Source organism: Trichechus manatus, unplaced genomic scaffold (assembly GCF_000243295.1).
Source record: "Trichechus manatus latirostris isolate Lorelei unplaced genomic scaffold, TriManLat1.0 scaffold00065, whole genome shotgun sequence".
In the NCBI taxonomy this organism is placed as follows: Eukaryota; Metazoa; Chordata; class Mammalia; order Sirenia; family Trichechidae; genus Trichechus; species Trichechus manatus.
In genome coordinates, this window is record NW_004444001.1 from 7,721,564 (window position 1) to 7,749,205 (window position 27,642).

At 49.3% G+C, this 27,642-nt stretch overlaps 1 protein-coding gene across 1 annotated transcript in view; it reads right to left on the reverse strand.

Moving 5' to 3' along the window:
- CUNH6orf132 (chromosome unknown C6orf132 homolog) overlaps positions 1-25,588 on the reverse strand; it is a 36,903-nt gene extending 11,315 nt beyond the window's left edge. Inside the window, exons 1-2 of the mRNA XM_004379453.2 lie at positions 25,444-25,588; positions 11,562-11,668 (exon numbers count right to left, since the gene is read on the reverse strand). Coding sequence (XP_004379510.1) covers positions 11,562-11,668; positions 25,444-25,588 — 252 coding nt within the window. The remainder of the gene's footprint in view (positions 1-11,561; positions 11,669-25,443) is intronic.
- Between the last annotated feature and the right edge of the window lie 2,054 nt (positions 25,589-27,642).

Here is a 27,642-nt window from a genome sequence, read left to right on the forward strand (position 1 = left end):
ATCCCTGATGCTGGTGTTGGTCAGGCTATGCCTCTCTCCCTCATCCATTTCTAATGACAATACTCCTGTACTGTGCTCTAAACACGTTACCTTAGTCACACCACTCCGTGAAGAAGATGCTATCCCCATTTAGCAGATGTGGAAACTGAGGCTCAGAAAAGTTTGAAAAGTTTGCCTAAATTCCCACAACTAGTATTATCAAACCCAGGTCTGTGGTACTCCCACCCTTTGGTATTTTGTTGTCATTAGCTGCTATGGAATTAGCCAGACTCATAGTGACCCCGTGCACAATGGAACAAAATGCTGCCCAATTCCCCGCCATCCCCATGACCAGTTGCAGATCTGACAGTTGTGATCCATAGAGTTTTCATTGGTTGATTTTCAGAAGTAGATCACCAGGCCTTTCTTCCTAGTCTGTCTTAGTCTGGAAGCCCCCCTGAAGCCCCCTGAAGTTCAGCATCATAGCAACGCTCAAGCCTCCATTGACAGACAGATGGTGGTTGCACATGAGGTTCGTTGGCTGGGATGCGAACCTGGGCCCCTCTGCATGGAAAGAATTCTACCACTGAACCACCAACAACCTCTTTGGTATTTTGCCTGTCTAAAATCTCTCACCCTTCAAGGATTAACTGAGACCCTCCAGGAGGATGGTAGAGGGACAGGGGCTAAGGACATTGGCTTTGGAGCCAGAATGCCTGGATTTGGATCCCAGCTCTGCCACCTAATAGCTGTATGACTGTGCAAGTTACTTTAGCTCTCTGTGTTTCAGTTTCTCCATCTGCGAAACGGTGATAAAAATAGAATCTCTCTAAAGGGATGTTGTGAGGATTAAATGATTTGGTACACAAAAAAGCACTTAACTCCTGACATGTAGCAAAAGCCCTGTAAATGTTACTGTGGTTGTATTACCAAGGAGCTACCCCTTGTCTGCATCAATCCACAATGACCTGGTGCTGCTCAGAGCAACCCACAGCCATGCCCCGTAAAGCGGATCTCCTGTTACTCTGAGTCCCTGGATGGTGCAAATGGAAGTGCCTTGGAAGAAAGGCCTGATAATCTACTTCCAAAAGATCACAGCCATTGTAAACCCAATGGTGCACAGTTCTACTCTGACACACATGGGTTCGCCATCAGTCGGAGTCGACTTGGCAGCAATTGTTTTTTAGTTGTTCCCTAGATGCTCGCCTAGTTCTTCCAATAAGATCTGTGAGCTCCTGGGAGCCCGGGGACCATGTCTTATGTGTGTCCCTCAAAGCTGGACATAGAGTAAGTCTAGTTGTTACTCACTGATGGCACTAACCCTCTGAGCTTAATGGCTTCACATACAAGAAGGCAGAATTCAAGGTGAATGTTACAGAAACATCCTGCTTTAGGGAACTACAAGATGCTGGGTTACCAAGGGAGATCTCAGAATCACTCATTAGTCCCTTAGGGGGAGCAAACAATTCCTCTTCTCATTTTTAAAGAGTTTTGAAGCTGGAATAGCCTCAAGCCAATTTTTGTCTTTGTTTTCCTGCCTCCATTTGATTGACATGGTCGACACACGCCTGTTCTTAACATCTCTCAAACCCAGAGATTTTGAAGCCAAGGCAAGCGCAGGGGCCATCCAGTCAGAGATGTGTCGCCCAAGCCAGTCTGATATGCAGCGAGTGCGTGCACACACACGTGCATGCACACCAATCACTACCTAATAACCTCCATCACATATGCACACTCTGATTGCAATGACATGGTGGCCAGGCCTTTGAAAGCTAGGGCTGAGATCTCTGATTACTCCCACATCTCTTTTTTTTTTAAATTGTGGTAAAATATATATAACATAAAAGATACCATTTTAACCATTTTTAAGAGTGCAATTCAGTGACATTAATTACATTCACCTTGTTGAACACCATCACCTCTACTCTTGAACATAATCAGAAAGTAGAAAGATTGGGGAGCTTAGAGCCAAAGTCTTGGATTCCAGTTCATACTCTGAATATTACTAGTGGTGTGACCCTGGATGAGCAGTGTAGATGTGGGATGGGGGGCATGATTTTAAACTCTCACTTATGCACCTACTGTACAAATGTTCAGGCCTCGTACTAAGCGCTCTGCCTATTATCTCAAATCCCTCATCAGAGCCAGGATGCAAATCTAGGTCTTCCAACTTGTCTTTTCACCACGTTGCTGAGACCCATTTTCTTTATTAATAAAACAGAGATAACACTTCCTACTTTGCAGGGCTATTGTGAGGATCAAATCAGGAAACCCATGTTGCTTGGAGGAGTAGTTCTTCCAATCCTCTTCTTGACAAGGGTGGGAAAAATGTGAACAGTCAAAGCTAAATTCCCTGGAATCCTAGAATCCCCTTCTGGTCACCCAAAGTGGTTAAGTATAAGCATGCTTGGGGGAGGAAGACGGACTTTATGGCCAAGGTAGTACTGCCCACCCCACTCTTTGATCTTCAAGTACTCTGAAAACACATTAGAGTCCCAAGACCACAGGATGGACGGAAGGCCTGGTAACAGCAGCTCAGGCAGAGCGCAGGCTTTTTAGCTCTCTGCCCCACCCCCAACCTCCCAAATAAGGGAGTCTCAGGGCACACCTACCACCTTCCCCTGTGCCTGAGGTGCTGTGACACAACACTGTCTGACCCTTGGAGCAGGTCCCTAAGTCCAGCCTCATCTCCTCAGAAGCTCCAATACTGAACTGAACATGTTCTTGTTAGCGGCCATCAAGTTGGCCTCTGACTTGTAGTGACCCTGTGCACAATGGAACGAAACCATCTGCACAATTGGCTGTGGATTGGACGATTGTAATCCATAGAGTTTTTATTGGCTGACTTTTGGAAGTAGATCGCCAGGCTTTTCTTCCTAGTTTTTCTTAGTCTGGAAGCTCCACTGAAACCTGTTCAGCATCACAGCAACCCACAAGCTTCCACTGACTGCTGGGTGGTGGCTGTGCATGAGGTGCATTGGCCAGGAATTAAACCCCGGTCTCCTGCATGGAAGGCAAGAATTCTACCACTGAGCCACCAATGCTCCTCGGACTAAACACAGTCCCCACTCCTAATTTCCAAGCCCCAGCATAGCCCAGCCCACATACTACGGCTCAGCTAGCTCTCTCTCCCACTGTGGTGTGCATTCAGGAAAAGCAAAACAACTCACTTTAATGCTAGCCCCAGAAAAATAGACTTGGAAGGTAAACCACTCTTCTTGCTCAGCACAGGGACAGAGGCATCTGGCATTAAGTGCACCAGCTTGGCTGGTGACATATTTCAGCAAATCAGACCATTGTGATCCACAGGGTTTTCGTTGGCTGGTTTTCAGAAGTAGATTGCCAGGCGTTTCTTCCTAGTCTGTCTTAGTCTGGAAGCTCTGCTGAAACCTGTTCAGCATCACAGCAACACGCAACGCTTCACTTCATAATAAGCCTTCACTTATTATTAGGCGGAGTGCTAGGCGGAGCCCTGGTGGCTCAGTGGTTAAGAATTTGGCTGCTAACCAAAAGGTCGGCAGTTCAAATCCACCAACTGCTCCTTGGAAATCCTATGGGGCAGTTCTACTCTGGTCTATAGGGTTGCTATGAGTCAGAATTGAGTTGATGGCAAAGGGTTTGTTTCTTTTTTTGTGTACGTGCTAGGTACTATTCTGAGTAATTCACATGTGGCAACCCAGTTCCTCCTCATGGAGGCAGGTTATTGTTTTTATTATATAGATGAGGAGACTGAAGCACAGAGAAGCTAAGCACACTGCCCAAGGTCACACAGCTTAGTCAATGGCAGAGCCAATATTCAGATCTCAAGCCTGCCCTCTTTGCCACTACAGTATTTGCCCTCACACTTTCCCTCTAGCACTAACCAGAGCCCATTGTAGGTAACTGTAGCTCTGCCATCCCAGCCCTGAGGGTCATGTTTCTCTGTACGTGCCAGGCATGGACTGGCCAATTTAAGAAATGTTTGTTGAATGAACAAATTCCTGGCTGACTGAATGAATGACAGAAAGAATACAGGTTCAGAAAGGCAGAAAATCTGTGTTCTGGTGCCAGCTCTACCACCCATTAACTCAGAGTAAAGTCACTTTACTATCTGCGGGCTTTGGTTTCCTGCCTCTTCTGTAAACAAACTTTAAGGACCATTTTGACCATGGTGTTCCACGAGTCCAGGCCCATAAGGTGTCCTGTCTGTGATCAGCTCACCTATGCGGTGTGGGTGGCACCTGGACACTCAGACCACCACTCGATGACACTGGTGTCATTGTCTCCGGATAGTTCTCTGCCTGCAGAAAGGGGAAGAGGGGAACCAGAGGTGGAAGAAAGAGAAGGAGAGCTTGGAGGGAGGGCTTTTGAAGCTGCTTTTCTAAGACCAACAGGGTGAGGTCAAGTGGACAAGGCAGGGCTTGAGGTCACGGCTGGCCTCAGACATGGGGCTCCCACAGCTGCAGTCACTTGGGGAGCTGGCTGTGTGCCACCTTTTACTTTACCCCACCCTATGCTCTTGCCCTGGGAAAATGACAGACTTCGGTACCCCAGGGTGCCTGCAGGGGTTGGCATGTGCCTCAAACATACTCAGGAGAGCGGGGTGCGTGGCCTTTTTAAGGCGGCAACTCCACATCAAGAGAGGGGCGGACTAATCTGTGGGCAATGAAACAAAGAACATGCAAATGAGCATCTGAGCGTACCTGTCAGCCTGCCACACCCACGCCACTCCCTGTGTGCAGCAGAGGCCCACGCTCCAGCCTGGGGTAGAGTCCCTCCTGGGTCGGGAACTCCACAGGAAACTGGGGCTCAACGTTTCCTTGCTCCCACACCCAGACAATGCCCACCCAGAAGCTAAGGCCATGGGGCCCTTCACACATCTCACAGAGGGTACAAGCCAGCTCCCCGACTCTGTTGAATTAGCCCTTTAAAAACCGTCACAGTCTAGTAAACTGAAATGTTACCCAGCAGTGAGTAACTGGGAGGAAGTAGGAGGCTCCATTCCAATAATATTTATTTTCTTCCTTATACTTGCCTCTATTTTCTTGGTTCTTAACAATGAACTTTCCTTTAAAAAAAAAAAAAAAAAAAAAACTCACAATACCATGATAACACCACTACCAGTTACTATCAAGTTGATTCGAACTCATGTTGACCCCATGTGTGTCAGAGCAGAACTGTGCTCCACAGGGTTTTCAATTGCTGATTTTATGGAAGTACATTACCAGGCCTCTCTTCTGAGGCACTTCTGGGTGGACTCGAACCACCAACCTTTCAGTTAGCAGCTAAGCATGTTAACCATTTGCACCACCCAGGGACTCCAAAATGACGATAATTTAAAAAATGTATTACATATTGTGATTGAGTGGAAAAACATGAACTTTGGAGTCAGGCAAATCAGATTTGCAACCTTAACTCTATCATCTAAAAGCAATCAAAACAGTATCTGACATATTAAAAAAATCCATTGCTTGATAAAGAACAATGATGAATCTTCAAAGCATCTCACAACATGGATGAATCTGGAGGGCATTCTGCTGAGTGAAATTAGTCAGTCACAAAAGGACAAATATTGCATGAGACCGCGACTATAAAAACTCATGAAAAGCTTTACACACAAAAAGAAACAATCTTTGATGGTTACAAGGGAGGGGAGTGGTAGGGGTGGAAAAACACTGAATAGATAGATATAGATAAGTGGTAACTTTGGTGAAGGGTAAGACAGTACACAATACTGGGGAAGCCAGCACAATTTGTTCAAGGTGAGGTCACAGAAGGTCCATGGACATATCCAAACTCCTTGAGGGACCAGATGACTGGGATGAGGGCTGTGGGGTCCATGGTCTCAGGGATATCTAGCTCAATACGCATAACATAGTTTATAAAGAAAATGTTCTACATTCTACTTTGGTGAGTAGCATCTGAGGTCTTAAAAGCCTGTGAGTGGCCATCTAAGATACTCCACTGGTCTCACCCCTTCAGGAACAAGAGAAAATGAAGAAAACTAAAGACACCAGGGAAAGATTAGTCCAAAGGACTAATGGACCACAACTACCATGGCCTCCACCAGACTGGGCCCAGTACAAGTAGATGGTGCCCGGCTACCACCACTGACTGCTCTGACAGGGATCACAATAAAGGGTCCTGGACAGAGCTGGAGAAAAACGTAGAACAAAATTCTAACTCAGAAAAAGACCAGACTTTCTGGCCTGACAGAGACTGGAGAAATCCTGACAGTATGGCCCCCGGACACCCTTTTAGCTCAATAATGAAGCCACTCCCGAGGTTCGCCCTTCAGCCAAAGATTAGACAGACCCATTGGAGAAAACGAAACTAAAGGGGCACACCAGCCCAGGGACAAGGCCCAGAAGGCAGGAGGGGACAGGAAAGCTGGTAATAAGGAACCCAAGGTCAAGAAGGGAGAGTACTGACATGTCATGTGGGGTTGTTAACCAATGTCATAAAACAATATATGTACTAACTGTTAAAAAAAATTATAATAAAAAATTTAAAAAAACCTGTTGCTGACAAGTCGATTCCATAGCGACCTATAGGACAGAGTAGAACTGCCCCATAGTGTCTCCAAGAAGTGGCTAGTGGATTTGAACTGCCAGTCTTCTGGTTAGCAGCTGAGCTCTTAACCACTGCACCACCAGGGCTCCTCTGATGTATAGTTGGTGTCAATCAGCATTCCCCTCCCCTGCCTTGAGGCTCAGTTTTCTCATCTGTAAAATGGGGATGATACCACTTCCCTCGGGTTTGCCGTGGCGCCAAAGGCCACTGTACGCCTAAAGATATCCTGCAGAGTTAGTGCTCGAGAAAAATCATTTCCTCTCAGGTGCCAACCAAAGCTTGGGTGGCAAATGGGCCTCTGCTCAGTGGGTGAGCAGTAGCCTGAGGCCTTGGACATTCTGCTCTGGAGATTCTTCTCTGATGGCCTGAGGTATGTCTGTCTTATTGGATCTGAGGAGATGGAGTGCTTGCCCATGGTCATGGTCAGGTCACCAGGAATCCCCTACTGTCCTTCCCACTGCACAAACCTTTCAGAGTTGAAGAGAAGAAGGGACGAAGGGAGAGAGAAATGGAGCGAGGAAACACTCACTATCAGAGGATAAATCTAGACTCTACCTTTAAGTTTTGGGGCTCAGAGACCTCTGCTCACCCCCTGCTGTGCCACTTAGGGCGGCAGGGCTTACCCTACTGGTGGCTCCAGCCCTTCCCACCGGCCTCAGGCTGAGGCCAGGCCTCTGTGCAGGCTGCCCTTGTCCACCAGGCTCAGCGCTCCTCACACATCCTCATGCCTGGGATTCCTCCAAGCCCAGTCAAGCCCCAAGGGTGGGTCAGCACCAGGGGCTGGGCCAGTGGGCAATGCACAGTTGACCTTGGCCACCGGTCAGCTCTGAGGCTTAGCTGCACATTGTGGAATGCAAACCTCTCCCAGACTCCTCTGGAGGCTGGTGTGGGGCACCAGCCTCACAGGGTGGGACAGCCAGAGTGATAGGTGGGGTGTGCCGCTGCAGGGGGTGAGGGCGATGACCCAGAGCCAGAGTTAGAGCCAGGCATAGTTGGTGGCATCACCGTAGGCTGGGGGAGCTGGGGGATGAGACCCCCATACTACCCACAGAGTGAGGCCACCAAGAAACCCTGCCAGACACCCAATGCACCAGCTAGGTGAGGCCGTGCCAGCTGTTTTCCTAGACTGGGCAGCCCCTCCTGGCTTGGGGGGCAGTGTAACAGTAGGGGGTGCTGGCCAGGGGCAAGTGGGGGAGGACCGAGAGCCGATGTGCCTTAGACTTTATAAAGGCAGCTTCTGTGTTCCCCACAGAGCAGCTTCTTTGAAGCTGAAAGCCAGCAACACTTTATACAAGAGCTCTACTGCCTCCCCATCCACCCTACCCTCTCCCACAGCTCAGATGCCCTCTTGGAGGCCAGAGGAGGATTTCCAACAATAAGGCTATCTTCCTCTGGACCTACCTGCCATCCCAGACTGCCCTTAGACCCGGGCTACCAAGGCCCCTGCCCTGGACCCTATGCTATGGAGGGCCCTCTCTACAGGAGTCCATGGGGTCAAGGGGACACATCCACTCAGAACCTACTCCACCCCACTTCTCCACCTGCTCCAGGTAAGGCCCCCAGAAATCCCTGCTTAAACAGCCCAAGCCCACTCTCAGGGCCTCCTCCCTGGGCCAGTCCTCCCAAGGGCAGTCTGAGCTAGGGGTGCACATCCCTGAACCCATGGGGTGTCCTAGGGGCTGCTGTTTGTGGGTGGAGGTGGGAGTGTGGATGGAGCTTTGGACATTCAGGCTGAGGCCCTCACTGAGAGGGAAGGAGCCAGTTGGGTGGAGAATGGGATGCGCTGCGGTGCCATTGGGGGTCCTTTTGTACCCTTGCTACAGGCCAGTAAACAATAGGGGCAGGCTTCTGACACCCCCACCCCACAAACACACAGGGCTTCCTCACCCTGCAACTCCTCCAGCCGGTGTCAGTCACATGAATCAGTTAAAAGCCCATAGTAACTGCCCTGCCTGGTTCACCCTAAGGACCTCAAACCCCAACCCTGAAAGGAGCTGGGCCTGGAGTTGGGAGATGAGCTCCTGCGGCCAGTGGGTGGGGTAGAAAAAGTGGAGCTGACTCGGGCTGCTTCTTTGAGGGAGAGGTCCAGTGCAGGCGGGGCCTCCCCCGGGCACAGCCAGGCCTGCCTGACTCAGAGGGTGGGATAACCCAAGGAGCTCTCACCGCCTGCGGCAGCCCTGGGGACCTGTCCAGCCAGTTTCCCCATATTTGCCACACTGGCATTTCATTTTTAATTCCTCATACGCATCACCCTGGCGACAGCTTGATTCAGAGCAGGGGAGGGTGAGAGGGAGCCCCAGAGAGAAGGACAACCTTCCCACCACCCGACTGTGGGGACAGGGCAGAGTGCCAGGCTCTGGCCCTGAGCTCTGGGTGGGCTTCCCCTGGGAGGTGGGAGTAGGAGGGGAAGATGTTTCTAAGGGAAAAAGATACCTCCCCAACTCTGCCGAGGCCCAGGGTGATATGGATAGGACTGCATGGCGTCCTGCCTCTGCTTCTGTGTGACCTGGGAAAGGGCTTTCCCCTCCCTGGGCCTCAGTTTCCTCATCCTGATGAGCACTGAGGTCCTACCCAGCTCTGACATTTGGCGATACTAATCCAGCTCTAAGGAGCCCTGGTGGCGTAGTGGTTAAGCACTCGGCTGCTAACCCAAAGGTCAACCCACCAGCTGCTCCTCAGGAGAAAGATGCAGTGGTCTGCTTCCGTAAAGATTTACAGCCTTGGAAACCCTATGGGGCAGTTCAACTCTGTCCTGTAGGGTTGCTATGAGTCAGAATCGACTGCACAGCAACAGATTTGGTTTTGGTTTAATCCAGCTGTAGAGCTCCCTGAGCAGGAAGGTGGGGTGGCTCTGGGCTGGTTGGAACGCCAGCCTTTTCAGATTTGGAAGCAGAGAGACCTTTCCAGCTCGAGGAGCGATCCACATGTCTCCAGGGGCCTGGCATCTCTGGGGAGCCTCCAATGAGCTGGCCACACCCACTGCCCCCCTATTGCCAGTTACCAGTTGCCGTAGAGTCGATTCCAACTCATGTTGACCCCATGTGTGTCTGAATAGAACTGTGCTCCATAGGGTTTTCAGTGGCTGATTTTTTGGAAGTAGATCACCAGGCCTTTCTTCCGAGGTGCTTCTGGGTGGACTCGAACTTCCAAACTTTCGGTTAGCAACCAAATGCTTAACCGTTTGTACCACCCAGGGACTATTGCCCCTCCATTAGGGAGTCATTTTAACACAGAAGGTCACAGCTGGGGAGATTCTTGAGGACTAACCAGTGTAGCCCCCACTGACAGATGCAAGCCAGAGGCCCAGAGAGAGGAAAGGACTGGCCCTCAGCCATCCTGCAACCCAGGGGAAGAGCCCGAACTGGTGCCAGCTACCTGAGGATCAATTCCAGGTGCGTCCCACTCACTAAGGGATCCTGAGGGCCTTTTCATAATTGCCTTTGGCTGCTGAATGCCTGAGAAAGCATTTCTTAGTCCTCAGCACCTTTCCCTCAAATGGAGTGAGGAGGCTCCAGGGAAGGGGGCAGAAGCACCTGTCATTGCCCTCCCCTCCACTCTTTTTTTTTTTTTTTTTTTATTGTATTTCAGGTGAAGGCTTAAAGAACAAATAGTTTCTCATGAAACAGAACTACACATGTTGTTTTATAACATTGGTTAACAACCCCACAACATATCAACCCTCTAACTTCTCAACCTCTTTTTTTTTTGGTGAAAATACACATAGCCAAAGATACACCATTTCAAAAATGTCTACATGTACAGTTCAGTGACATTGACTACGCTCTTTGAATTGTGCTGTTATTCTCACTTAAGATGAAGGCTTTCCCCTCCACTCTTGCACTCCATCCCTTGGCAGCTCATGGGTACTGATGGTGAGGGTATGTTCAGAAGACTGCCCAGGCCCAGACAGAGCTTGAGGAAGAGCATGGTCCTTGCTGGGGCCCATCACCTGGCTTTTTGGGGTGATGCCACTTGGTGCCTCCCCTGCCCCAGGGCAGCCTGGCCTGGAAGGTGCCCTCAGAGTGTTGGAAGGGAGGACAGGGAGGGGCCGGATGATGTCAGGCAGGGCTGGGGCAGGATGGGCGTGTGTCTGCATATGAACTCACACCCATATGGAGCTCTGTCCCTCTTAGTCTTCCCCCTACTCCTGCTCTCGGCCTCCTGCCCCACCTGGAAGAAAGCAAAGGACCCGTCCCCGAGCCTGGCACAGAAGGGAAGGGAGAGGAGTGGGATGGTCAGGCTACTAGAAACTTAAAAATTACATATAAGGCTCGCATTATATTTTTATTGGACAGTGCTGCTCTAGACTGTTCCAGAAAACCCAGGAACTTTCACCATGGTAAATAGAACCCACCACCAAGCAGTCATGCTGGGTACCTCTCCTTTGTCAAAGAACAAAAGCCCAATCACAAACTCCAAAAGGGAGTTTTGGTTTCCTGCAGTTTCTGACCCTCAAACACATCTGTCCTAAATGCCCTTCTCTAAGGTCCACTGCTATTTGTCCTTTGAGGCAGTTTAGGTATTACCTCTTCCAGGAAGCCCTCCTTGACCACCCTCTGTGGCTGGATTGGCTGCCCCTGCTCTGGCTTATGTTCTAAGAATCTGTTTACTCATTTGTTTCCTGCACTGGGCAGGGAGCTCCTTGAGAGCAGCAAGGCTAGCTCAGTCATCTCAGAATCCCAGCAGGAATGCAGGGCCTGGCTAGGAGCAGGTAGTTATCAGTGATTGTGGAATATGAATCCTGCTTGGCTGGAGGTACCCATTGGTGTGTCACCTCTGTACACAAATTCTCCATAACTTCTCCTTGGGTTTCAGCCCCAGAGGAGATGACACCACTAATCCCAGCTTTCCTGCTGACAGTCTCAGCCATGCCTTCTCCCAGCAGCCACCCAGGGTTGGCACCAGGAATGATCAGAGGGTGAGGCTGACCTCCCTCAGGGCCAGGGAAGATGGGACTGCCTGCTGTATGGCAGCCGCAGGTGTCCCCGTCCAGTACTGACCCTCAGATCCCAGAGCAGAACTATACTCACCAGTGGAAGGAAAGTCAGCAGGGGCCGGACTCTTGGCCGAGCTTTCAGTGTGGCTGTTCCGGACTCACTCACTGTGTCAAACCGATTGTCTCCGTAATAGATACCATCTAGGCGAGACAAGTGAGGGAGACCATGAGCTGGAGGTCAAAGGTATCTGGGCCAGTCAAGATTAATCTGCCTTGCAGTTCCCAGTTGAAGGAAGCCAGGGCCTGTAGTTGCCACCTGGTTGACTCAGCTAAGCACATCATCATACATAGTAAGTTCCTCTGGATGGGGCATGAGCTAATGGGTCTGACTAAGGCTGCACAGTGGAGGACTCAGTGAGTGGTTTCCTGGGGTCTCCACCAGGGTTCCTGGGGCATTCAGATCCTAGCAACCACCTCTCTCCTTATCCACCTCCCACAGGTCCTGGGCCTTTTTCCCCACAGAAAGTTGTCTCTCCCTTTGGGGCCCTGAGAGCTTGGCCAAGGCCCCAGCCTCAGCCCCAGCCAAAGCTTATCTCTGAGAGAGGGAGGAAAACAAGTCAACTTTTCTTTCAACTGTTTGAATTTCTGATCTGGAACAAGCAGAGATGATGAGACCACTTGCTGCCCCCAGTGGTCACGACTCTACCTTCTAGACTCCTCAAATTTGAGATTTCCCGATCCCCCAAATTGCCGAAGGTTGAGGGAGTACCTACGGCTCTGTTTGATGCACCCTTGTAGGCAGGCCGAAAGAACGGGTCTGTAGTAAGTATCCCAGCCCCACCACTGACTGGCATTTCTGGGCCTCAGTTTCCCCATCCGTACAGTGGAAGTGATGATAGTGCCAACCTCATAGGACTATTATTGTGGGGAGTGTGAGGAGTAAGTGTGGCTGGCACATAGTAAGTGCTCAACAAATGTGGTCCCTTCCCTGTAGGAAGATGATAGAAGAACCTTCCTCTTTCTCTAGTGAATCCCTGGGTGGTACAAATGGTTAAGCGCTCAGCTACCAACCGAAAGCTTGGCAGTTTGAATTCACCCAGGGATGCCTCAGAAGAAAGACCTGGCAATCTATTTCTAAAATATCACAGCCACTGAAAACCCTATGGAGCACAGTTCTACCCTGAAACACATGGGGTCGCAATGAGCCGGAATCAAGTCGACAGCAACTGGTACTGGTACTTCCTCTATAGTTACTGGGCCTATGCTCTGGGCTGTTACTACAGTAGAGGAGGAGGGTGTGAAGAGACATTCATAGTTTCTCATGTAATCTCCCTCATGACCCTTGACACACACTGATAAGAACCTCACCTCCAGCACTGTCACCTCCTAGAGGCAGGCATCAGTGTGAGCTCCCTACTATGTTGTTCATGAGCAAGGAGGACTTTCATTCATTTAACAGGGTATGAGGGACTTTCTCCTCCTCTATAACCAGAGACGAAAGAGAACAAAGGTCGGCAGCCCAATTAACCAGAATCTTATCAACTGGGACACTGAACTAATCGTAATTACTGTTCCCCTTGCGGGAAGCCTGCTGACACAGTGGTTAAGTGCCCAGCTGCTAACCAAAAGGTCGGTGGTTCACATCCACCAGCTGCTCTGCGGGAGAAAGATGTGACAGCCTGCTTCTGTAAAGATTTACAGCCTTGGAAACCCTATGGGGCAGTTCTACTATCTTATAGGGTTGCTACAAATTGGAATCGATTCAATGGCAATGGGTTTCCCCTTACACATGACTTTGGGAGAAAATTACAAGGATGCTAGATGATTTATTAGAAAAGAGACTGGGTTTGTCAGGGAGATCCTAGGATCAGAACACATTCACCCCAGTTTCCTACACCTATAGCCACCCCCTGTACGTGAGAATCTATGCTTAGACTGTCACCTGGAGACTCCTGAGAACACCCCAGCAACGGGGTCAGAGTCCTCCTAAGGCAGAAAGTTGGCTGGTACATTCAAGATTCTCAACCTCTCCAGCAGAATTTCAAATTCTCATGAAATCCAGACTTTCCTGAGTCAATGAAGCCCAAAAACTATTACCCTGAGGAAATCTTTAAACCTTAGATGGAAACCATCCCCTGAAGTCATCTTTGAATCAATTAGTAGTCTAGCCTGATTAGAAAAGAATGTCTGCATTAAACATTATACTCTTTTAAAGAGTTATCTCTATGTGATCAAATTGACAACAGCAACTCGAAAGGATAGATGAGAAACTGGTGGGGGCAGTGATGGTGAAATAGTTTGGAAAAGATTGTCAAGAAAGGTGGCACAACTTGAAGAATGTAACCAAGGTCACTGAATTGTATGCGTAGAAATTGTTGAAGTGGTATGTTTGTCATGTATATTTTCACCAAAAAAAAAAACAAACAAACCGATTCTCAACCTCTCAAACGAGGCTGAAATCAAAATGGCAAGTTCTCTGTGTGCTCCTCCAGTCCCTGGAAACTTCAGTTCCCAGCACTGTCCTGCCCGGTGACTCTGGGCAAACTCGATTCCCCAGTCTTGGCTGCCAGCTCTGTGCCTGAGGCTGGAGACCAAGATTGGATGGGGTGGGGGGAGGGAACTGTAAGAGTACAGATTTGGCCCAATCAGAAACCACAAAAGCCAAGATAACTAGACACACTAACAGCCAACACTAAAGCCCACCTGACTGTTTCCTGCTTCCAAGAGTTGGCATGTGGACACTGGGATCTCCTGTGACATTCTGTAGATAGTGCTCTGTGGATGCCAGTCCTAGATCGGATGGATATGGCTGCCTGGCCCTTAATGCGGGGAGGCGTGGGTACAGACTGTGTGAGTACAGGCGCCTGGCTAGATACTTCCTCTAATTATTGCATTTATTCTCTGCACAAGTGTTGAGATCTAGGTGGCCTCCTTTCTACAGTTTAGTTATCATGAGTTGAGTTATTAATGAGGACGATTATTGCGTGCCTAGGAGTTTTAGAGGCGTTATATCCGAACAAACTGGCAAAGTGACAGCAATAATAATAATAACAAAAATAATAATAATAGGTAAACCTTACTGAACACTTATAATGGGCCAGGCACTGTTATAAGCATCTTAAAACAAACAGTTACCGTTGACTCCATCCTGACTCGTGGTGACCCCACGTGTTTCATAGTAAATAGAACTGTGCTCATAGGGTTTTCAATGTCTGTGATCTTTCAGAAACAGACCTCCAGACCCTTCTTCCGAGAAGCCTCTACCTGTTACCGTCAAGTCAATTTTGACTTATAGTGACCCTATAGGGTTACTGTGAGTATGAGGAGCCTCTAAACCCGTTGCTGTCGAGTCGATTCCGACTCATAGCAACACGATAGAACATAGTAGAACTGCCCCATAGGGTTTCCAAGGAGCACCTGGTAGATTCAAACTGCCGACCTTTTGGTTAGCAGCCATAGCTAGGGTTTCCTGAGGAGGCTCTAGGTAGGTTCAAACCACCAATCGTTTGGTTAGTAGCCAAGCACTTATCTGTTTGCACCACCCAGTAACTCCAAGCATCTTCCAAAAAAAACCAAACCCATTGCTGTCGAGTTGATGCTGACTCACAGGGACCCTACAGGACAGAGCAGAACTGCCCCATAAGGTTTCCAAGGCTGTAAGTCTTTGCTGAAGCAGACTGCCACATCTTTCTCCTGCCGAGTGGCTAGTGGATTTGAACCACTGACCTTTCAGTTAGCAGCCACACACTTTAACCACTGTGCCCCTAGGGCTCCTTCCCAAGCATCTTGTTGTTGTTAGGTCCCGTAAAGTCGGTTCTGACTCATAGTGACCTGATGTACAACCAGGCGCAGGCCTGGTCCTTCGCCGTCTGGACAATCGTTGTCGACCCTCTACTTTACCAAGCATGATATCCTTCTTCAGGGACTGGTCCGTCCTGATAACATGTCCAAAGTATTTAAACAAAGTCTCACTATCCTCCCTTCTAAGGAGCATTCTGGCTGTACTTCTTTCAAGACAGATTTGTTTGCTCTTCTGGCAGTCCATGGTATATTCGATATTCTTCACCAACACCATAATTCAAAGGTATTAATTCTTCTTCGGTCTTCCTTATTTGTTGTCCAGCTTTCGCATGCATACGAGGTGATTGAAAATACCATGGCTTGAGTCAGGTGCACCTTAGTCCTCAAAGTGACATCTTAGCTTTTTAATACTTTAAAGAGGTCTTTTGCAATACGTTGTTTTTTTTTAATAAGTAAATTATATATTTATTTATTTATTATTCTACGTTAGGTGAAGGTTTACAGAACAAATATTTTCTCATTAAACAGTCAATACACATATTGTTTTATGACATTGGTTAACAACCCCACGACACGTCAACACGTTCCCTTCTCGGCCTTGGAGGACCCTTTTTTTTTTTTTGGTGAAAATATACTTAACCAAAGATACACCGTTTCAAAAATTTCTACATGTACAATTCAGTTACCTCGATTACGTTCTTCTAGTTGTGCTGCTATTCTCACTTTAGATGAAGGTTTACAGAACAAAATAGTTTCTCATTAAACGGTACACATATATTGCCGTGTCACAATGGTTAAGAACCCCACTACATATCAACACTGTCCTTACTCAATCTTGGGTTCCCTATCACCAGCTTTCCTGTCCCCTCCTGCCTTCTAGCCCTTGTCCCTGGACTGCTGTGCCTCATTAGTCCCGTTTTGTTTTATGGGGCTGTCCAGTCCCTGGCTGAATGGTGAATCTCAGGGGTGACTTCACCACTGAGCGAAAAGGGTGTCCGGGGGCCGTACTCTCAGGGTTTCTCCAGTCTCTGTCAGGCCAGTAAATCTGGTCTTTTTTTGTGTGTTAGAATTTTGTCCTACATCCTTCTCCAGCTCCGTCCAGAACCCTCTGTTGTGATCCCGGTCAGAGCAGTCAGTGGTGGTAGCCAGGCACCATCTAGCTGTACTGGATTCAGTCTGGCGGAGGCCGTGGTAGCTGTGGTCCATTAGTCCTTTGGACTAATATTTTCCTTGTTCTCTTCATTCTCCTTTGCTCCTGAAGAGGTGAGACCACTGGAGTATCTTAGTTGGCTGCTCACAGGCTTTGAAGACCCCAGATGCTACTCACCAAGGTAGAATATAGAACAATGTCTTTATAAACTATGTTATGCCAACTGAGCTAGATGTTCCCTGAGACCATGGTCCCCACAGCCTTCCGCCCAGCAATTCAGTCCCTCAGGGAGTTTGGATGTGTCTATGGAGCTTTCATGACCTTTTCTTGTACAAGTTGTGCTGGCTTCCCCAGTATTGTGTACTGTCTTACCCTTCACCAAAGTTACCACTTATCTATTGTCTATTTAGTATTCCCCCACCCCCACCCCTCGTAACCAACAAAGATTGTTACTTTTTGTGTGTAAACTTTTTCATGAGTTTTTACAATAGAGGTCTCATACAATATTTGTCCTTTTGTGATTGACTTATTTCACTCAGCGTAATGTCCTCCGGTTTCATCCATGTCATGAGATGCTTCACAGATTCATCATTGTTCTTTCTCGTTGCATAGTACTCCATTGTGTGTATGTACCATAGTTTGTTTATCCATTCATCTGTTGGTGGGCATCTAGGTTGTTTCCATCTTTTTGCTATTGTGAGCAATGCTGCCATGAACATGGGTGTGCATATGTCTGTTTGTGTAACGGCTCTTATTTCTCTAGGATATATTCCTAGGAGTGGGATTGCTGGATTGTATGCATTGTTTGATTTCTTGACTGCTGCTTCCATGGGCGTTGATTGTGGATCCAAATAAAATGATATCCTTGGCAATTTCAATATGTTCTCCGTTTATGATGATGTTGCTTATTGGTCCAGTTGTGAGGATTTTTTTTTTTTTATGTTAAGTGTAATCAGTACTGAAGGCTGTGGTCTTCGATCTTCGTCAGTAAGTGCTTCAAGTCCTCTTTACTTTCAGCAAGCAAGGTTGTGCCATCTGCATATTGCAGGTTGTTAATGAGTCTTCCACCAATCCTGATGCTGAGTTCTTCTTCATATAGTCCAGCCGCTCGGAATTTTTTAGAAGTAGATCACCAGACCCTGCTGGAGGAATCCCTGAGTGGTGCAAATAGTTAACAAGCTCATTTGCTAACCGAAATGTCAGAGGTTTGACTCCTCCCAGAGGTGCCTTGGAAGAAAAGTCTGGCAATCTGCTTCTGAAAAATCACAGCCATTGAAAACCCTCTGAAGCACAGTTCTGTTCTGACACACATGGGGTTGCCAGGAGTTGGAATTGACCCAAGAAGGAACTGGTGTTTGGCTCCTGCTGGAAGAGCCCTTGGGTCTCAGAGGTTTTGTTTGCTGCTTGTACTTAAGGAGGAGGGAGTGGATCATCCAGGTGGGATTCAGAAGGCAGGAAAGAGGAGGGAGCTCCTCTGGACCCAGATGTTTCCAAAGAGAGGGATACTGTCAGCAATTCCAGCAGCCAGGAAGCCCTGTGAGACCCTGGAGCAGGTTCTGAGCACTGCCTGAGCCCCAAACAGAACCCAGCCCAGTCAAGATACAAACTCAAACCTCTCTGTCTGGCAAATTCACTTAAAATAATGCAATGATAAAACAGGAAAAAATCCAGATCTGACAACCTGATAAAAACAAATAATTAAAAACAATCCCAATTACCCAGAGAATTAATCCTCTCTGTGACAAGATTGTGCTCAGTATTTCTTTATATTTTGTTAGACATTTTCTCCTTATATCTTGAAGGGAAACAAAGGAAGGGCTTTCACATACCCTTCCCCCAAGGATTTGAGTTCACACAAATGCCGTCAACTATCCAAAAAAGTGGTTAAAAAAAAATTATTGGTGCCACACCCATTTTAACAGGTAGGCTTCACCTCACATTTCAAGGACAGACTCCTCTCCTCCACCTTCTCCCTCAGGAGAACTTGACCCTCTCACTGGCTTGAAGGGTATTTAGGTTGTAGCGGAGGCTGCCTGGGGCTATGAGGAAGGCAAAGCCGGTCAGAAACACACAAGCAATCCCATCAGCTCCTCATCTGGGTGGAGGAGGCAGGACGGTGTGGGATTTAGGCTCTGGGTTTAGAGCCCCACTAAACTTGGGTTCTATTCCTGCTCCACAATTTATTAAGTGTGGGACCTTGGGCACATTAGTAGATCTCTCTGAGGCTGTTTCTTCATCCGTGTGGACAATGATACCAACTGCGGGGGTTGTCGTGAGGCTGCATGCGATAAAGTGTGCAAAAGGTTAGCATAGTGCCTCGCAGATCATTGGAGCTCAGTCATTGGGAGTGCTGGCTATTATTATCATCACCATCATTGTTCTCTCCTGCTCTGCCTTACCTCCCTCCAACAAGGGTGTGGGCTCTGAGCTTGAATCAGGCCATATCACTTGAAAATTATGGGTGAACACCTGTACCCAAAGAGAGACACCAGGAGGTTGGTGGCCCTTTGCTCTCTTGTCAGGGAGAACTCTGAGTCCTGAAGTTTGGGGCCGGTCCCAATCCCCGTTTTTGCAGACGAGGAGACTGAGGCCCAGAGCAGGAGGCATTGGAGAGTGGTGGTGGTACCTCTGACGCGCAGCGCTGGCTCCAGACACAGGGCTCGCTGCCTCTCCCCAAACAGGCAGACCTGGTCCTCTCCGCCTGCAGCAGGGTGTATGCGTGTAATGGACGGTGTGTGTGTGTGTGCGCGAGAAAGAGAGAGAGAGAGAGAGAGAGAAAGAGAGAAAGAGACAGGGCCAGCTTTGGGGAAGCTGGGGGCTGGACACAAGTTGCTGCCTCCCTCACTCCCAGCCCTTGTCTTCTCCCCTTCTCCTCAAGAAGAGGAGTCTGTCACTAGGTGTTTGCATTTCTCTTCTCCTAGAGTTCAGGGGTCAGGAAAGCCCTGAGAGGCAGGTAAAATGCTCTTCCTCCTCCAGCCCCAAAGCTGTCCCTGGATCTCCATGGAGGTTGGGGTCAGAAAGATTCCCCACATCCTAACCAATTCCAAATGCTATTGAGTCGATTTTGACTCACAGCGACCCCATGTCTGCAGAGTAGAATTGCTGAGTAGAATTGCCCCATAGTGTTTTCAAGGCTGTGACCTTTCAAAAGCAGATCACCAGGCCTGTCTCCCGAGGCGCCCTTGGGTGGGTTCCAACCGCCAACCTTTCCGCTAATAGTCTCAGTGCTTAATCATTTACACCACCCAGGGACTCCCCCCAAATCCTAGAGAGGTCCAGACTAGACAGAAAATTAATAATAAAAGTTTAAATGTCTAATAGCTATTAAGTACTTACTATGAACCAGAGGCTATTTTAAGAGGTTTACATTTTGCCCATACAACAACCCTCTGGGGGAGGTTCCCTTATTAGTCCCATTTTGCTGATGAGAAAACTGAGGCTCAGAGAGGTTAAGTTCCCTACCCAAGTTCACACAGCTGGTGGGCAAAAGCGGCAAGGATTCAAGTCCAGGCAACCTAACTCTAGAAGCAGAGCAAGGAAATAATGTAAGTACCCAGTGTCCCTTCCCCTGAGCTCCTGTTTTTCCAGGGACTTGAAGCTGGTGTTTTTTTCCAGCTGCTGTTGAGTCAATTCCAACTCATGGCAACCCCATGAGTGTCCAAGTAGAACTGTGCTCTGTAGGGTTTTCAATGGCTGATTTTTTGGAAGTAGATTGCCAGGTCTTTCTTCCTAGGTGCCTCTGGGTGGACTCAAACCGCCGACCTTTTGGTTAGCAGCCAAGCAACCTAGGGATCAGATCTGGGTTTCCATCCTAGCCCTCCATGTCATACCTGAGAACTTTGGGCACTGCCTCAGGCTCAGTTTCCCCACCTGTAAAATGAGGATAATAACTCCTACTTTGCTGGGAACCTCCCAAAAGGGGAGGGAAAGAAACTAGCAGGGCTGGGAGGAGGGCTGGGGTGATGATTTGGGGCCCTCGAAGTGCTGGGAGTTCCCAAATGACTCTGGGCCCCACTGGCCACGGGTCTAATTGGATTCCAGGGGCTTAGGCAGGGGAGTTTGTTGCCTTGACCCAGAGTAACCCAGAGCCCAAAAACAGACCCCCCACCATTGCCCCATTGAGGTGGGGTGTCCAATCCTCAGCCACCAGAGGAGCCCCAGCCTTTCAGAGAAGCAGCAGCGGAGGGAGCATGTGAATATAACCGACAAATGGCATTAATGAGGCCCTACTTTGCTAATTAACAGGTCCACATGACAGGAACCTGAAAAGGCTAGTCTGTCCCAGCAAGCCCCAGCAGGCCTGAACTGAGTAGCAGAGAAAGCCCTCTGTCCAAGGGCAGAGGGGACGCTGGCTGTCGGTCTAGGGTGGAGGGATATGGGGGCAGGGAACCACAGAGCAGAGGAAGAGGGAACAGAAAAGGAGGAACCTGGGGGAGGGGGCAGCAGAAAGGACCCCCCAGTGTGGGGCCTGGAGGAAGAAGAGGACTTGCTACCCTCAATCTGGTCCATAGACCAGTTGCATTGGCCTCGCCTGTGAACTTGTTATAAGTGCTGTCTCACCCCATTCTAAGCCCACCAAATCGGTATGGAGCTTGACAAGGTCTCCAGGTGATTGGATGCACATTAACGTTTGAACTGCCCGGTGCTGAATGACTGAGTTATTTAACCTGAGCCTTCAGAGCCTGTTTCCTCGACCGAGAAAATATATGCCTGGATCGAGAAATGGTTGCCAATAATAATAATGATATTGTGGTTATTATTATTATTTGGCTGGGAGAGAAGGGGCGCCCCATAGCCGGTCTTCAGGGGTTAAGGAGGGGTCTGGCTTTCTGGAGTCAAACAACAGGGACAAGAGGAGCTTATATAATGCAGCAGCAGGCAGGGTGTGTATGTGTGTACAGAACTGCCAGCAAACCACAGCGCGCCTCCAGGGGACGAGAGTAAACAAAAGTCTCCTTCACACCCTAACAAAGCACAGGTCAGCTTTTGGTCTGCAGGTACCAGCCCAGCCCAGGCTGGAAATCTGTGCTTGCCTCTGGGAGTTCAGGGCTTCCCACCCTTTAGCCTGGCCTGAGTCACAACTTCAGGGGACTCCAGGAATGGGGACACCAGAACGGGGCATCCACACCGGGGAGCACTGGGGTTCTGCTGATAAGGATCGGCCGCATTCCCTACACATTTATTTAGAACCTACTGTGTGCCTTGCGGAAACCCTGGTGGCACAGTGGTTAAGAGCTATGGCTGCTAACCAAAAGGTTGGCAGTTCAAACCAGGCACTCCTTGAAAACCGTATGGGGCAGTTCTGCTCTGTCCTATAGGGTCTCTGTGAGTCAGAATTGACTTGACAGCCGGTTTGGGTTTTTGTGTGTATGTGTGTGCCTTGCAGGGAGTCCTAAGGGGAAAGAGAACAGCCCCACTCGGTCTGGGGAAGGAACCCCCAGGGCTGTTAAATCTTCCTGTTTGAAAGAATCACCTGGGAGCTGGTTAAAAACCCAGACCCTGGGCCCTAGCCTAGCGATTCTGACCTTGTGTGCCTGGGGTGGGGCCCCAGGAATCCGTAGTTTAAATAAGCGTCCAAGGTGGTTGTGATGAAGGTGGTTTACGAACAGGGCAGGAGGAATCCCCCAGAGAACAAGGGTGCCCCATTGCTGGGGTGGGTATGGTGGAGGCAGATAAAGAGGTAAGGGTGGAGTCAGAGCGACTGGCAGCTTTGTCTCCAGCAGCAGCCCTGCCCTTATCTCGGAATTTGCAAAGATCCACATCATCTCTGCTCTGCTTTCTCATGCATTTAAAAAACAATCTATGTGGCTTTTTCAGTCACTCGCTTGGGTTGGGGGAAGGGAGAGGCTTAATTAGGATCGCAGTTGCATTAAGTGAAGCCTGCCTAATAGTTACTGGAAGAAATGTTAGGGAAATTCTTTAAAGGAAAGTTTATCTGTCACTACCTTCACGTGACTGTTTGCATTTTACCCGCTGCTGCCAACCTGCTCTTGTGCAAACACATTTTTACAGGGCTATGGCCACAGAGCAAGCAGTTACTCCTTAATTCCCTCACACACCCCTACACTGACTTCCCCTCCATCTCACTGCCTCTTCTCCAAGGGCGGGATACTGCCTGCATCTCACCCCAGGCTAAAGGAGAATGTCACAGACTTAGGGTCCCTGTGGAACTCTAATCCCAACACCTTTAAGAGCTTAAGATGGCCTCAGTTTCTCTCCAGTCTACAGCAATGTTAAGAACTGAAGCAGGAGAGGGCAGGAAGTGATGAAAGCTGAGAATGACCTGATAATAATAAATCATGCCTTAGAGCAGGGTTGGGCAAATTTTTCTGTGATGATCTGTTACATGAGTTACAACTACTCAGCTCTGCCATCGTAGTGTGAAAGCAGCCATAGACAACGTGTAACTGATGGGCGTGGCTGGTTGTGCTATCATAAAACTTTATTTACAAAACAAGTCAGGGGCCGGATTTGACCTGGGGCTATAGTTTGTCAATCCTTGCTTTAGAGCTTTCATTTTTTAATGTTCTTCTACTGTCCTGTAGGCAGTCTAGACACCATCCCCATTTCACAGAAGAAAAAACTGAGGCCCAGAGAGCGACTAGCTCCTACATTATTGACTCTGTCTGGCATCTCCATCACATCACAGAATCCACAATACCAGCCCCACTCCCACCCTCCACTACCCAAGCCCATAAATCTCGTTCAGCAGGGAGGAGGGCCACTGCTATGCCCCCCTCCCCACCCCAGCTCCCTGGGTAACATCCTGGAAACTGGGGAGCCATCCTGCCCGGTGCACGCTCTATTTTCCAGCCCTCCATGTGAAAGGCGCAACCAGGCTGACTCAGCTGGAGGCCCAGCCCTGCCCTGGGGAACAGGAGCTGCCCCTGGGCTCCAGCCCTGCCCAGACTGGTGAAGGCAGCTGGCTGGGGTGTCAGTGCACCGTGCCCACACTTCCCCCAACAGACGGACAGGTCCCTACCAGCAGCCTGCTCAGCAGGGCCAAAACATAGAGGGAGTACCTGAGAGGCATTTGTGAGGCTCCCCCTTGGGGGAAGAATGGGAGGGGTTGTTCTTAAAGCAGAAGCCCCTCCAGTCAAATTCACCCTTGGATCTCCTTCCTCCGCAGTCAATTCAGCAAACTGGTTAAGAGTATGATGTCTTGAGCCTGCCTGACTGCTGGGTTCAAATATTGGCTCTGCCTCAAGAGGGAACGTTTTGGAAGTGACAGAAATGTTCTAAAACTGGATTGTAGTGATGGGTGCACAACCCTAGGAATCAATTAAAAATCATTCAATTGTCCACTTAAAAAAAATCCTGGCTCTGCCATTTAAAGCTGAATGATCTTGGGCATGTGACGACTTCTCCTGTCGCAGTGCCTCAATCTCCTCATCTGTCAGATAGGAACGATAATAATAGTACCTGCCTCGCAGGCTAGATGAGGATTTAATGAGTCAACAATACAAAGATGACAATGGCACCTTGCACCCACCATGCGTTTGCTGCCCAACGTCTTTGTTCAGGTGAAGACAGCGATTCTGGCCTCACAGGGTTATACATGCCAACACATCTGGGCACACAATGGGCTCAAGCATAACAACGGTTGTGAGGATGATACAGGACTGGGCAGTGTTTAGTTCTGTTGTACATGGGGTTGGTTTGACAGCACCTAACAACAACAACAAACCATGCCTCCAGCATGCCCTGCTCCTTCTGCTGTTTGCTCTGCCAGAAATGCCCTTCCCTCTCAGCTCTAATGCTATTTCCACTCAGAGTTTCTCTCTCTTCTCTGTCCCTATGCACTTAAAAATCTTTTACAGCAAAGGCTCAGAAAGGGCTAAATGGTATGTGGTTAGTTCTGTTCACCACCCACTGGTCTGAGATCCTTGGGCCAGTGAAGTTTGCCCTTGTTCTATCCATGGTGGCTTCTATCCTGACCATGGCAACCTGGGTGCTGAACTGAATCCAACAGCAGGACCGATGCTGTAACATTATCTGGGGCCCAGCACAAGGGCCATAGAGGGCAATGAGAATGTGCTCACCATGAAGGTAGGCTAATGCAGTGATGGGTGACCCTCCTTGGGCCCAGAAGTCCCTCCCCTGTGTCCAGAGCCATGGGCCATACACAAGAAGTGAATTCTTGTCACTTGTCCCCCTGGCTTTCCCTCCCCCATTAGATAGAGAACAAATTGCAGAGATGCAGGGATAAGATGACCCACAGCCACAGCCCCAGGCTGGTGTGATGTTCTCTATTGCTGCAGAGATACACCCACCCTGACTTAGGGGCCAGCGGCTTCCACTGCCCCATTTCTGGCTCCTCATGGGAGACCTGGCCCCAGGTTGACCCAGCAAAAGCCTATGACCCCAAGAAGTGACTTGTTGTCCCGCAAAGGCTGGTATCCTCCTAGCGATGGCTCCTGTAGTTTTTCCCCAGGCCTCACCCATACAGACCCAAGCATGCAGGCGCCCAGGAGAGCAGCTCCCTCTCTCTGCCTATGGAAACCAGCATATGGAGACCTTGGGCCAGGAGAGGCCAGAGCCTGGGACTGGGGAGAACAGAAGAAGCGGAATGGATGAGGGAAGCTGCGACCCCTCCCCACCTCACCCACCCAGCTCTGACTAAGCGAGAATGGCAGAGGGGCGAGGGCACCACTGCAGACCCCAGAAAGCCTTATATGTCAACAAAAACCTCCGCCAAAGAAGGAAAATAAACACCGTGGATGAAGGACTGGGGATCAGATCGGCGGAGCCGGCAAAGTTGCTCGGCGTCGCTAGCGACAGGGTCCCCGCCTTCCCCGCACCTCTCCCCCATCCGCCCTGTCCCAGAACCAGCCAGGTGCGGGCGCCTCCTCCCCTTCCCGGCAAGTCCGTCTCGGCGGGTTCACAGGTCCCAACGTGTTCCCTCCCCTCCGCCCCTGGCCAATGCAGAGATCCGGAGGGGAGGTGGCGCGGCCGGCGGTCTCCAGGGGGTAGGGGCGCTGCTAGCCCCCTCTCCCAGCGCCCTCCCCTCCCCCGGCGCACTTACCAAAATCCCTGGTCCCCTCTTCCGAGGCCTCTCGGGTGAAAATCCAGGGAGGGTTGGTGGCATAGAGGGAGGTGGTGTTGGGGCTGACATGCTTCTTTCCGAAGAGTTTGCTGAAGGTGCCCTGCGCCGTCTGGTTTTTTTTCATGCTGCCACAGGCCGCGCAAGGACCAAGGAAGGACCCTCCCTCCCTCTCCCTGCCCTGCCCAGGACTGAACTCCGTACGCTCTCCCCAGGGGACTCTACCAGGCCATGTCCCCCACCGCCCTCCCCGCCCATGCACCGGGCGACAGGTGTTGCGGGCGCCGCCGCTCGCCTCGAAATGCAAGCTACCTGGACAGGTAACAGGCTGCCCCTGAGACCTGGCCCCGCCCCACGGCCGCCACCGCAGCAGCCGCCCCTCCGCCCAACTCCCCGGGCCGCATTCCTTCCTGCCTGCTTCTACAACAGGCTATTGTTGGCATGGCCTGGTGGGCTGGGGACTTGGCCCAGCCCACTCCCTGCCTGGAAGAAGAACCACCCCTCCCCCAGGCCCTCATCCTGGCCCTTCTCTTCCACCCCTCTTCTCCCAGGAGAACGGAAGGAAGCAGGCACTTTCCCTCCTTCTAAAGGAGGTTCATGACCAAGTCAATATGCAGACTTTGGAAATAACCCTAGTGCCCCACACCAAACATGTGGCTAGGCAAAGTTAGCACGTTAAAGTTCCATAGGCCCTCAAAAATGGAAATCCAAGGAAATGCCCATAAGAAAAAAAGCGAAGGGAGCGATGACTAATGTATTAATCTGACAACGTAGATGGAAAATATCCTCACTGACAGGGATCCACAGAGAACGTACAATGACTAAATCTTGACATTTTGTGTACATCAATTCTTCTTTTTTTTTTTTTTCCTGTGAAGGTAAGTGAATATAACTTTTAAAAAACCCAAGATGGGTCGTTAGTTAAGTGGGTTTCCTTCACGCTCCGGGGAAATGAATTGTGGCGCTTTAAGACACTTTGAGTACCATCCTAGCTAAGCCAGGGGGTGGCTGTCCACATCAGATGAGGACCTGGGAGAGTCTGTGTGAAAGAGGCTGAGAGTGAGGGTGTTGTTGGGCCACGGGGTTAGAGTTTTGATGCTTTCTGGGCAGCAGGGATGGAAGGCTGGATGGAGGGGTTAACTGAGTCACAAATAGTTGACATGTTTCTCCTGAGGGCCTCGGGAACAGTGCCTGCTGCCACATTTCCCTTCACTGTCCCCTAGATGGTTGGAATTGTATTGTTCTGTCCCTGGGTGGTACAAACAGTTAACACACTCAGCTGCTAACTGAGAAGCTAGAGGTTCGAGTCCACCCAGAAGTGCCTCAGAGGAAAGGCCTGGTGATCTACCTCTGAAAAACCCACCATTGAAAACCTTACAGAGCACAGTTCTACTCTGACACACGTGGGGTCACCAGGCATGAATCAGAATCAATTTGACAGCAACTGAGTTTTTGTTGTTTTTTGTACTATAGGCATTTCCCCTCAATTTTTCATTTTGAAAATTTTCAAACATACAGCAAACTTGAAAGAATAGTACAATGATCACCTGTATACCTTTCTTCTGGATTCACCAGTTGTTTACATGTTGCCACATTTGCTTTCTCTGTCTCTCTTCACACACACACATACACACATACATATATATATACATTTTTCTTTCATTTTCATTTTGCTGAAAGTTGTGGCTATCATGGCACATTTCACCTCACCCCTATACTTAAGCATCTATCCTAATAATAAGGACACATTCTACATAACCACAAGATAATTATCACACTTGAGGAAATTAACATCAATACACTATTATCATCTAATGTACACATGTCATGGATTGAATTTTGTCCTCCCAAAAACGTGTATCAATTTGGCTGGGCCATGATACCTGGTATTGTGTGATTTTCCTATATGTTGTAAATCCTGCCTCTATAATGTTAATGAGGGAGGATGGGCAGCAGTTGTGTTAGTGAGGCAGGACTCAATTTACAAGATTGGATTGTGTCTTTAGGCAATCTCTTGAGATTACAAAAGAGAGAAGTGAGCAGAGAGACAGGGGGACCTCATACCACCAAGAAAGCAGTGCCAGGTTCGAGAGTATGGCCCCCAGACACCCTTTTAGCTCAGTGGTGAAGTTACCTCCGAGGTTTACCGTTCAGCCTGGGAGTGGACAGCCCCATAAAACC